This window comes from Herpailurus yagouaroundi, unplaced genomic scaffold (genome assembly GCF_014898765.1).
Source record: "Herpailurus yagouaroundi ecotype Mexico unplaced genomic scaffold, PumYag 195, whole genome shotgun sequence".
Lineage (NCBI taxonomy): Eukaryota > Metazoa > Chordata > Mammalia > Carnivora > Felidae > Herpailurus > Herpailurus yagouaroundi.
This window is the reverse complement of record NW_024412426.1, coordinates 2,435,745-2,448,497: the sequence shown is the minus strand read 5'-3', so window position 1 is coordinate 2,448,497 and position 12,753 is coordinate 2,435,745. Positions and strand designations below refer to the sequence as shown.

Below are 12,753 nucleotides of genomic sequence, written 5' to 3'. Positions count from 1 at the left end.
GCGGGAGGACAGCAAGACCCAAGCAGGCTCTGTGCTGTCATCAAGGAGCCCGACATGAACTCAGGAACCATGAGATCATGAACTGAGCCAAAATCAAGAGCTGGACACTTAACTGACTGAGCCACCCAAGTGCCCCATAAACTTTTCTATCTTTATGGTACTGATCAACTTTTGCTTTACATCTCTTAAAGCAGACAAAATTAGAATTGTAACACCCTCCTAATGGAATTAACTCTGAATCATTAAACAATAATCCTCTGTCACTAATAATGCTCTTTGCCGGTTATTAATAAAACCACACCAGTATATGGGTGGACAGGGGAGTCTTAGGTTTGCTTGGAATGTCTTTTCCCAACCGTTTACCTACCAAACTTTCCATGTCCTTCCATTTTAAGTACATCTTGCTAAGAAGCACATCTCAGGACTCTATTTCTTTATTTTCCCTTACTTCTGTTTTTCTTTTTTAAGTGTATTTATTTTAAGAGGGGGGGGGGAGAGAGAGAGAGAGAGAGAGAGAACACAAGCGGGGTAGGGACAGAGAGAAGGAGACACAGAATCCCAAGCAGGCTCCGAGCCATCAGCGCAGAACTGGACGCAGGGCTCGAACTCACAAACTGTGAGGTCATGACCTGAACAGAGATCAAGACCCGGACGCTTAACCAACTGAACCATTATTTGTTTTTCTTTTATCCAGTCCGACAACCTTTTTCTGGGGGGTATGGGTGGGGACTGGGTCCATTTATATTGATTGTGACTACTGATCTATTTATCTGCCATTTCTTTTGTGCTTTCTCTTTGTCCTGTTTTCTCCATGTTACACCCTTACTTCTTAATGACATTTATGACAAATGAAGCTCCTCATTTTTAAGGGGGTTAAAAAAATAATAATGCTCTCTTACCACCCCTACCTTACACAAAATGACGAATTAAAATCCTGCCGTGAAAAGCTTTCCTAAAGTTATAAACCTAATCAGTGAGAAAGCCAAAGACCCGACACATCATCGTCATCTCGTACTCTTCTCCTGCACTGCAGTTCACCCACAACCATGGCAGCAGTAGCAAGAGTGGACACATCTCACAGATCGTCCTCAACATCCTTCGTCTTTCCCTCACACAAGTAACAGTGACAGGTAGTAAGCTATTCATTTCACAGATGGGAAAACTGAGACCTGGGGCAATAAGTCATCTGTCTGTGGGCAGAGAAATTTTAGTTAGACACAAAAATGTTAAATCTCTAGAAAACTTGAAGTCTTAAAAAAAAAAAAAAAAAAAGACCAAACAGAAATGTGTGGAAGAAAAGAAACCCATTAATGAGGGCTTAGGTACCTAAAATCGCTACTAGCTTAGGGACACCCAAAAAATTATTATTTACTATTGGGTCTGCTCAGAAAGCTCTATGAAATGTTTCAATGTATGAAGATCTGGCAGCATATAACAGTGAAGATTTTGCCATTTTAGAAGATGGGAACCACTTGGGTACAAAAAAGCAATCAGTATCACATTTAAAACAAAGTTAATGTGTCGTTGGAATTTCCTATCTTCCAGGATGAGACACGATCCTAAAAAGCGCCGATTTTCAAGAAAGAGCTAAAAACCAGCCCATGTCCGGTACACGTTTGTAACCACACGACACCCTGTTCTCCTTAGCCTCACACTGTGGTCTGTCGTGCCCAGAGGCTCCTGCTTCTTCTGTCTCTTCACCCCCATGAACCTCTAAGAATCAAACGTTTCCTGTGGGCTGACTTCCAAGTCAGTTTTTGGTCGGGTCATCTTTACTATGTAGATTTCCAAGCACAGACTCATTTTTTTTCACTTGGGGAATCTACGGAGTCAAGAAGCGTGTATCAGAAGACGCTGGACAAAAGCCTGGCCCCTCAGCGACCAAAAGATCCTCCAGGCAGCGTCTGAGATCCCTGGGGAGCTAAACCCATCAAGAGGCTTTCAATCCTCCCTCCTGGGAAAGCACTTCTCAAACATCCCCTTTGAAGTAGCCCTTGTTCTCCACTCCAAGCCAGGGCAAGAATAAAAAAATACTACTGGAATTCTGATCTACAACAGCTACCGTGGCATAAAGTATTCGACATTGAAATGATTCTCATTTAGTGATATCATTCACTACTTTGTCCTGAACTTATACATTGTCCTCAACAATCGGTGTTTTTTCTTTAAAAAAAAATTTTTTTTAAACCTTTATTTATTTTTGAGACAGAGCATGAACAGGGGAGGGGCAGAGAGAGAGGGAGACACAGAATCTGAAACAGGCTCCAGGCTCTGAGCTGTCAGCACAGAGCCCGACGCGGGGCTCGAACTCACGGCCCGTGAGATCATGACCTGAGCCAAAGTCAGACGCTTAACCGACCAAGCCATCCAGGCGCCCCTAATCGGTGTTTTTTCAATACGATCAGGTTTTTTCAATTTGATCAGGTATGATCTTAGTTTTATTCTAAAACCTTCATATTCAATGGTTTTAAAAATAACCTGGAGGAAGCAAATGCAGGATAAGAATGTATGAGATCTTTACATAAATGTCTTATTGATCATTAGCAATTCTTTCTCATCTTTTCCAGGCTCCCAAGGCCAATATCCACATCTCCTGATTCCCAGTTCAGGACTCTTTCCTCTCAAAAGGCAAAGAAACAGGCATAAGAGGAAATGCTGCACATAATCATACCTTCCTTGCAAGCACGCCGGCCACCTGAGACACAGCCACGTGGCCCAGCAGAAACCGCACCAGCTGCTGTTTTCCCCATTCCATCCAGAAGCTCCACTCAAAGTCATTTGGGTCCTAAAGAGAGCAAAACAGGAGATTATCCGAGGGATTTTGGTACATCTTAGGCAGAACACAAACTCCAGTTAATAAAACAACCGGAAAGAAGGACAACGAGAGTCCAAACTCCAAATGACATGCGTGCATTCCCAGCCCCAGTGCTGCCACAACACCACTAGCTTGTTCCCTTCCCTCCAGCTTGGCTGGTCTCACTGCCCTTCTCCGAATCAGCGTCTTTTCAGAGCTGATCCCCCAGGACCCTCTGTGGAACAAAAACCATTATTATTCCCATTTCATAAAAGATGAAACAGAGGCTTAAAGAATTCAATTCATGTACCCGATGTCACATAGACAATATCAGTTCATTGCTTGCACGATCTCAGGTTAGCCACGCAAACGAGAGAAATGCAAATTGGCTGCTAATAAAATTGCTTAAGGTCAATCGTGTTAAGTCTTGCTGTCAATTTGGGCAGGAGAATGAAATTAACCAATTCTCCATAGGATAAGGATGAAAGAATGAAAGATATACTTCACTTCCCTTCAGGAAGCTGTGTGTCCAGGATCACCCTGTGTGTAGGTGTCCATTATCACCCCATGTCTAGACATGCACCAGGAACAGTATCTGCAGCTCCCTGGCAGAAGCAGGTGAAAACTTCTGGGTAAGACTACACGTGTGAATAGCTGGGGACTAACATCCAAAACCTTGGTTTGGCCTTGGGAGCCCTAGGGAGACCATGGCAGCTGATTCAAATATGGAGGGAACAAGCAGTGGCCATTCTAAAATGGGCAATGCATGCTTGGCCAATGAGCATCTCAATGATGAAGCGGGGATTTGAGATCCTCAGGATTTTCTAGCCCAAGTGTGTGGGTGGGGAAGGAATCCCCGAGTGACTATTGATATGGAACAACTCACCAGTCTCTGCAAATGGAACTTTAATTGGATTTAGAGGAAAATACATGGATTTTTTTTTTATACCTAAGGATTGAAGAGTAATTTCATACCAGTTACACATTTAAAAATTCTTTTTCCAGAAGGTAAAGCATAGATAAAATTGATCTTGATTCATATCAGACTATGAATACAGAGGTAGCAAACCTCGTAGCCAAGGTTATAAGCTTGTTTTGGTTTAGATCCCAGATCTACCCATATACTGTTTGTGATGACTCTGAGTGAGAGAATTTATACCTTTCTGACCTATCTGCTCATGTGATAACGGTACTGATCTTCCAGGGGTTTGTGAAGTTTAAATGAGAACATATGCATACCTTAAGTTCAAAACAGTACCTGGCATGCTGCACTCAATAAAAACTGCTACTTGCCACCAACTGTTAGTCCCATGTACTTCTCATCCTATGTTAACCAGCAAGACTATATCGTGCTTTACAATGTGCCACTTGTTTAAAAAAAAAAAAAAAGTTTTTCCATTTTCCAAATGAATACAGTATTATACACCATCAAATAAAACATGTTCCTCACATTCAAGATCCTGATCCATAGACAACCTGCTCGTAGAGCCCCCATCCCCATAAAAATTATGGGTCTCGTCCAATTCTTTCCATTCAGAGATGATGACAGGGTCCAAGATGTGCACGTGCCACATGGCCAGGCAGCAGCAGAGCAGAGAACTCAAACCTTTACCTTGGCTCTCAATCCCTGATCCAAAGCTCATTTCCTCATCTCAAAAATTTCAGATGAGTCAATTAAATGAATGAATGCAAACAAGCTCAAAGGTCACGTGATGATGCCATGCTGGGAAAGTGCCGCTTTTGTAACAAGGATACAGGCAAAGAGACGCTAAAACTCAAGGCTGAATTTTTTTTAATTCCCCCCTCAAAAATATTCCAATATCCTACTTTTTTTATTATAAAGAGTATTCTTAAACACTAAGAATAACACTTTAAATTCAGAACCCCAGGCTTACCAATGCTTCAAAGCTTCTCCAACTTTAACTTTCTAGGGGAAAAATGGTATCTCATAAAATGTAAGAAACCAAAAAGACGTTGATGTTCCAACGGAAGGCCCAGGCCTACTGAAAACCCTGTGCTAGTAAAACCCCATCAACAAAAGTTAGGGTCTTTCATCATTAATTCCTTTGCAGAAAATATCCATTTAAAGGAAATAAAAACATTTCTCTCATGTCTATCCTTCTCCATTTAACATATTTACCTAAAGGAAATCATGTCTATCCTAAGGAAATAATCGGACAGAAAAGTTGAGCCAATGAATGGAACAAGATGGCCAATAACTAGTGATTGATGATTTGGGTAAGAAAAATGTTGACCCACCTGCTTTTATAAGCAAAAACTTTACAGATACTAAGTTCAATCACACGTTTCAAGGCAAATGTTAAAGCCTCAAATTAAGAACAATTTTTTTCATATTCTGTTCCTTCCTCCACTTCCTTTCTTGACCCTGCAGTTCTTAGTCAATTAAAACACTCTTCTTCAGGTCTCTAAGTGAGCCAGACATAAACTAGGGATCAATTCAAGTCAGACAGAACCAGGAGGGCTCCTCCACAGAGAAAGGGGAGACTAAACTCCAAGGAACAGTAATCTACATCCAATCTTCTAGATCTGTGCTTCCCAAGCTTCAGTGTGCACACAAATCATCTACACATCCTGCTAACATGCAGATTCTGGCCCAGCATCTCACCTCTGGGATGGGGCCTGGGATTCTCTATTTCTAACAAGCTCCCAGGTGATGATATCTGCTGGCCCAGGGACCACATTTTGAGTGGCAAAGATCTACATCAATTATTATGCCTCCTTCCACCTGAATGGTCGTCACCCCAGAGGATCCTTAACAGTGCACCCCACCCCATACAATTCCCAGGCAGGGACACACTAAAGCTAATATTTGCCAACAGAACAACCATCATCCTGCTCACTGTCGAAACTCTGAGCACCTGAATTCAACATGTTTTAAACTAGGTAAGTTAACATGCACAGTTACTCATTCTGATACTTTCAATCTGCAACCAGGCAAAACCGAGAAACCTAAAAGCACATGACAGTTCTAGGCATCTCTTAAATAGTGACTCCAACTTCCTGGTGAAACAGTCTTTCCTATTCTTCACAAAAGAAAGGGCCTGGGCCTGGTATTCTTAATTGCTTCTTTCCCCATCCAGAGAGCAGAGTCCTATCCTAGGCCCTGTGGGAAAACCTGTGTATTCCTCACCCTTGGGGAACTCACATCACCAACACCAACACCCCGCAATCAAGACACTGAAAATCCACTGTAAAACAAGAGAGGTCACAGTGATGTAATTCAAACACATACACTTGTATAAGTAAGACCTTTCCTTCTCATGTAAATCACTACCATTCTGGGTATGTGTTTTCTAACAACCTCACAACAACCCTTCAAGTTTTTTGAATAGACAAATTATTTGCCCATAACGAGTAGAGGGGAGAGCTGGATTTCAAACACAGACCTATCTGTTACCAAAGAGGAAGTCCTTTTCCAAGATGTTCCTACTTGTGCTGACTCTACCTGGACTTCCCTAATCCACCCAGACAGACACACACACACACACACGCGCGCACGCGCGTGCACATACATGCACCCTACTAACCAAACTGCCTCCGAGAGGATACCTCCTTAATACCACCATAACCACAAAGATGTTGGCTCAAGTGCGAAGTCTTCTTCCCTCTTCCAGGTGGACCTCACTGTGTCCGTCATTCACATCTGAATTCCAGCACCTTTATTATAACATAATTTATTGGAGCACTTTTTATTATAGTCAATTCATGTATTTTCTCTCTAGGGAGAAAAATGGCAAGTTCTTGAAAGTAACCTTGACTTAACCAAATTTGCATCAGGTATGCCCAACATTTGGGAAGCCTTAAAAATGATGGGGGAGGGGGCGCCTGGGTGGCGCAGTCGGTTAAGCGTCCGACTTCAGCCAGGTCACGATCTCGTGGTCCGTGAGTTCGAGCCCCGCATCAGGCTCTGGGCTGATGGCTCAGAGCCTGGAGCCTGTTTCCGATTCTGTGTCTCCCTCTCTCTGCCCCTCCCCCGTTCATGCTCTGTCTCTGTCCCAAAAATAAATAAACATTGAAAAAAAAAAAAAGTGATGGGGGAGAGGTGCCTGGGTGGCTCAGTCGGTGGAGCGTCTGACTTCAGCTCAGTCATGATCTCACAGCTTGTGAGTTCGAGCCCCGCATCGGGCTCTGTGCTGACAGCTGGGAGCCTGGAGACTGCTTCAGATTCTGTGTCTCCCTCTCTCTCTGTCCCTCCTCCTTTCATGCTCTGTCTCTGTCTCTCTCTCTCAAAGATAAATAAACGTTAAAAAAATGTTTTAATGGTGGGGGAGTAAAATCAGCCTAAGTTCTTTTTTTTAATTTGTTTAATGTTTTTATTTATTTTTGAGACAGAGAGAGAGAGAGCGCATGAGTGGGGGGGGCAGAGAGAGAGAGGGAGACACAGAATCCGAAGCAGGCTCCAGGCTCCAAGCTGTCAGCACAGAGCCCGACGCAGGGCTCAAACTCATGGACCGTGAGATCATGACTTGAGCTGAAGTCAGACGCTTAACTGACTGAGCCACCCAGGCGTCCCTAAAATCAGCCTATGTTCTTATCACATTTCTACTCCTGCACAAACCTGGGTAAGTCACTAGGCTCTCTGGATCTGAGCCTTCTACGTCTAAAACGAAAGGCTAAACTAACATGATGTCTAAGATGCCCTTAAGAGAGTAAAAAAAAAGAAAAAAAAAAAAAAAGGTAGGGGTGCCTGGGTGGCTCAGTACATTAAGCAGCCAACTTTGGATCAGGTCATGACCTCATGGCTTGTGAGTTTAAGCCCCACATGGGGCTCTGTGCTGACAGCTCAGAGCCTGGAGCCCATTTCAGGTTCGGTGTCTCCCCCTCTCTCTGCCCCTCCCCACTCTCATTCTGTCTCTCTCTCTCTCAAAAATAAACATTAAAGTTAAAAAAAAAAAAGCTACTTTCCAGACTAAGGAAAAGAGACACTAATAATAGAGTGTCTACAGACTGCTGACTGAGCACCCACCATTCTGGCGAGGGGTTGATCTCCCATCACCCCCCCAATGACCAATCCAGGCCTCCACACAGTCCACCTGCTCTGTTCCAGAAAGTCCACCAGCCTGCCCTCTTCCCCAGATTGGGTAGAAACTACTACAGTATATTTACTATGTCGTAGGATTCTGCCCATAGCAAGATAAGTCAACCATCCTCAGAGAGGCTACATATCCTATGTCCCAGGTCCAAGAGCAAATACGTGACAAAGGCTGATTTTAAAGCCCTAGGTACTAGACCACAGGGCCCATATTTCATGTGGTAAATACCTATAACATAAAAATAGTTAAGATGGTAAATTGTAAGTGCACAGCTCAGTGGCATTAAGTACATTTACACTGTTACACAACTGTAACCACCATCCATCTCCAGAATCTTCAGCTAGAATGTTCAACTACTTGACTCAGAGTTAAATCTGACATTCATTTCCATGCTTCTCTGGAGACCTGAAGGGAGGATGGATGGAGATTCCCACAGAGTGATTAGTACCGTGTATGTTTTTGTGCTATGCATGTATTTGTTAAGTATAGATAAACAATAAACTATTTTAGTCTGATAGTCCCAGAAACACAAATTCAAGAGTTTTCAGGCTGCATATCCTGAAACAGATAGAGATACTCACAGGCCAAATCTGAGAGAGTTGACATGCTCAAGACCCCCCAAACCCACTCAAAAGAAAGGAAGGCAGAAAGGTTCTAGAAACTGGACTGAAGAGAAGTGAATCCATGGTTAACCAAAGGGAAACATGAACATTCAGAAAAGCTGCAAGATCTGAAATGCCAGGGGAAAGGGACCATCCTACCTTCTTCTCAAAATAAAATGTCGGCTCTGTATGGCCGACTCTTCCAACCCTTTTCTAGCATGACTTCCTATACATTAGAGGTCAGAAGGCAAAAAACAACAACAACAACAACAACAACCTTACGTTACCTACATTTCCCAGAATTCCCTGCAGCTAGCATGTCTACATGTGCCCCAGCTTCTGATGAACAAATACACAATGACTCTGATAAGAGCATAAAGATGTGCAGGCTGGGAGACTCTTCTGAAAGTGTAGTGGCAGAGGCCCTTGTTTTTCCGCAGCACCATCAGTGGACACTCCAGGGTTCAGTCAGTCCATCCGGAGGGTTGGCAGGTTTGGTTAGCACACTCGCTGCACTGTCCACTCAGGCTGGGACCTGTGCAGCAGCCACAGTTTTGCTCTGGAAATTGCTCCTGGAAGTTCACTTCGTGCCTGTCCCTGCAGTCCTTTTGACTGTTCTAAAATCTCCTTAAATCCCTGCAATACATTCCTTTCTGCTTAAGCAGACCAGGGTGGATTCTGTTGTCTGGAACAGAACCTTGATCAACATACTTTGGAAGGGATTTTTCTCCTGACTGCAATCCAGTTCTACTTGTGTAACAGAAGCCACTATGAGAATATTCACTTTATTTATTTATTTTAATATGAAATTTATTGTCAAATTGGTTTCCATACAACACCCAGTGCTCATCCCAACAGGTGCCCTCCTCAATGCCCATCACCCACTTTCCTGTCCCTCCCACCCCCCATCAACCCTCAGGTTATTCTCAGTTTTTAAGAGTCTCTTATGCTTTGGCTCCCTCCCTTTTTTTCTTCCTTCCCCTCCCCCATGGTCTTGAGTTTCTCAGGATCCACATAAGAGTGAAAACGTACGGTATCTGTCTTTGTCTGCCTGACTTATTTCACTTGGCATAACACCCTCCAGTTCCATCCATGTTGCTACAAAAGGCCATATTTCATTCTGTCTCATTGCCAAGTAGTATTCCATTGTGTATATAAACCATAATTTCTTTATCCATTTATCAGTTGATGGACACTTAGGCTCTTTCCGTAATTTGGCTATTGTTGAAAGTGCTGCTATAAACATTGGGGTACAAGTGCCCCTATGCATCAGCACTCCTGTATCCCTGGGGTAAATTCCTAGCAGTGCTATTGCTGGGTCATAGGGTAGATCAGTTTTTAATTTTTTGAGGAACCTCCACACTGTTTCCCAGAGCGGCTGCACCAATTTGCAGAGAATATTCACTTTAAAGAAACCTATTCCAAAATAAGTCTATTTATTGCAGGAAAATGAAATGGAGCAAAACACCAGCCTAGCCGGTCCAAGGGGTTCTAGAACTGGATAATGAAGGCAATGAGTGTTGCACATTCACAAGTGCATCTGTTTATATATTTCAAAACCAAATAGAAAATGATCTACCTTACTTACCAATCTGTATTTTTCATTACCATAACTCTCTTTTTCTCAGAGAAAACAACAGAGAGCTGAACATACTGTATATTACTATTTTCCTTACCCTCGTATCCAGCATTTCACCAAAAAAAGAAATAAAACAGAAACATTAGACACTTTTGTGTATCTATTTCCTACATAGCATTATGTTCATATTATTTACCTCAAGACCCAATTCCTAATCACACTGAGCAAGTCACCTCTGAACAGGGAAAACCTTTATAAGATACCTGAATCCAGAAATGTTTCCCTGCACGTTCAAAAGCAACAAGCTCACCTTAATGGCCTATAAATTTCCAAAGGAGAAAGAAAAAGAAAAAAAAAAAAAAAAAAAAGGACTAATATGTAGGAACTCCGCACAGAAGAAGCACTGCTCTCTGAATGAACTCAGGCTAATGATTCATTTAGCAATTATTGGAATAGTCTTCTCTTTCAACAGATGCTTTGCTATTTCTAAAATAATTTGAACAAAATTATTTTACTGCCCACAATTTCCAGAGACACTCTTCCCCCAACCAACATTTCCTCAAAGATAAAATGTTTTCCCTACCAAATTTTTTATTCTGTAAATAATAAAGTCTCTGCTTAAATGTCTTTACCGGCCTCCACAGGTAAAGAAGATACAGGATAGGGATCCATCAACAGGGTTGGCGTAAACTACACAATGGTTCTACTGTGTGTCATTCCCAGTCTCTTAACTGGCCTTCATGATCTAAGCCTCACAATCCATCCAGGGCATAATGGGGGCAGACGGATGTTCTGCAGAAGAAAAAGCCTCTCAAGATGACTTAACTAAATCAAGAACACTTAAATTCTTCGAACCTCTTCAACACAACTAACAACCTAAACTCAGTAACATTCTCTGACTACCCCTCTACCTACCTACTTCCTAGAAGTTGTTCCAGAGTATTCAGGACTTATGCATATACTTGATCAAACATGTAAAGATTCTGTCTCTGCCTTGTCTATATTTCTCCTTTTCTTCCTGGAGCTAACAAAAAGAATCAAATTTTTAAAAACAAATAGTACATTCTAGTATGAAGTCAAGGCTTTATAAAAATTATATTCCTTTCTCCACACCTCTCAAACTGGAAAAACACCATATTTTCTACCAAGTATATGGAGAAATGAGTTGTAAATGAGTAATAAGGCTGATAAATAAGTTAGGGATCATGACAAAAAAGTAATAGAACAGGATGGCTGGACAGCCAATTATTAACATATGATTTCCCAGCTACAAACTCTAATAAATCATGCATTCTATTAGCATCTCTTCTCCTGAATACCAAAAATACAAAAGGAGTCACAGTAACATAGAAGAAAAATATGGTCCGCCAACCTTTGAGGGCCTTGGCCCCTAACATGGCCCTCCCACTCGGAGAATTTGCTTTCTGCTTAGGAAGTTTGCATACATACAAGAAAACTAGTTAATACACAACATCCCTGCAGTGGGCCAAAACTAGCAAACTAGAACTCCAGGTGGAATCCCCAAATGTCAAGTCTTCAGGGAAGAAGGCCAATTAAGAAAGGTATGAGGGATAGAGGCACCTGGATGGCTCAGTCAATTAAGCATCCAACTTCGGCTCAGGTCATGATCTCGCATTTCATGGGTTTGAGCCCCTCACTGGGCTCGGTGCGGACAGCTCAGAGCCCGGAGCCTGCTTCATATTCTATGTCTCCCTCTCTCTCTCTGCCCCTCCCCACTTGTGCTCTGTCCCTGTCTCTATCTCTCTCTCAAAAATAAACATTAAAACATTTTTTAAAAGAAAGATATGAGTGATAAAAAAGAAAAACTAACATTTTTGTCATCTTTCCAGGGGGTACAGGAGGGCAAGTCTTCATCATCCCAGATACCATTTTTTTCCTTGAATTTTACACACTGCATGAAAGACCAGGGAAGTGGCAGAATATATGAAGGGTTCTCCCACACACCTTTTCTGTCTGTCCCCTTTGCCCATTAGCTGCCCAAGCTCTCAAAGAGACACCTCCCTGTGAAAGAGAAATTACATATACTGGTCTCTGCTCCCAGTGCCTGGCACAGAGCTCCTAAAACCCTTGTAATTTCTTGTAATAAGAGCATAGGAACATTTTTTGTTCTAATACTTGGTCTTTGACCCTAGTTCCTGACACAGAGCTCCTAATTCCCTTGGAATTTTCTGGTTGGGAGGAACACCTTTTGTTGTAACAAGGTGACTCTTGGGGGCCTCCCAGATGAGGGCTGCTCACCAGAAAGACTAAGCCATGATTAGAAGCTTGGAATTTTCAGCCCCACCCCCTCTCCAGAGAGGGGAGGCAGGCTGGAAGTCAAATGAATGTTCATGCTTAGGTGAGGAAGCCTCCATCAAAGTTCCACAAGTACCAGGGTTCACAGAGCTTCTGGGTTGGTGAATGCACGGAGGTGCTGGGAGAGGGCACTCCTGGAAAGGGCATGGAAGCCCCACACCCCTTCCACAGATCCCGCCTATGTACTTCTTCCATGTGACGTTCAGATATATCTTGTATCACACCCTTGTATAATAAACTCCTGTCTCCCTAATCCTCCCATTAAGGATAGCTAAAAACTCTGCATATAACTATAAAACAAACATAAGACGACTCTGAAAGATAAAAAAGAAGAAAGCAGCCTGGCTAGGAAACTCAGGATTTGAGGAATGACATAAACAAAATAAAATAACCCACAGATGGGCTTCA

At 42.5% G+C, this 12,753-nt stretch overlaps 1 protein-coding gene across 7 annotated transcripts in view; it reads right to left on the bottom strand.

Moving 5' to 3' along the window:
• Window positions 1–12,753, bottom strand: part of HHAT (hedgehog acyltransferase) — a 321,149-nt gene that overhangs the window by 251,819 nt on the left and 56,577 nt on the right. For all 7 annotated transcript variants that reach the window (XM_040446368.1, XM_040446370.1, XM_040446366.1 and 4 more), the window contains one exon: window positions 2,672–2,785. In XM_040446368.1, the coding sequence (XP_040302302.1) occupies window positions 2,672–2,785 (114 nt within the window). The remainder of the gene's footprint in view (window positions 1–2,671; window positions 2,786–12,753) is intronic.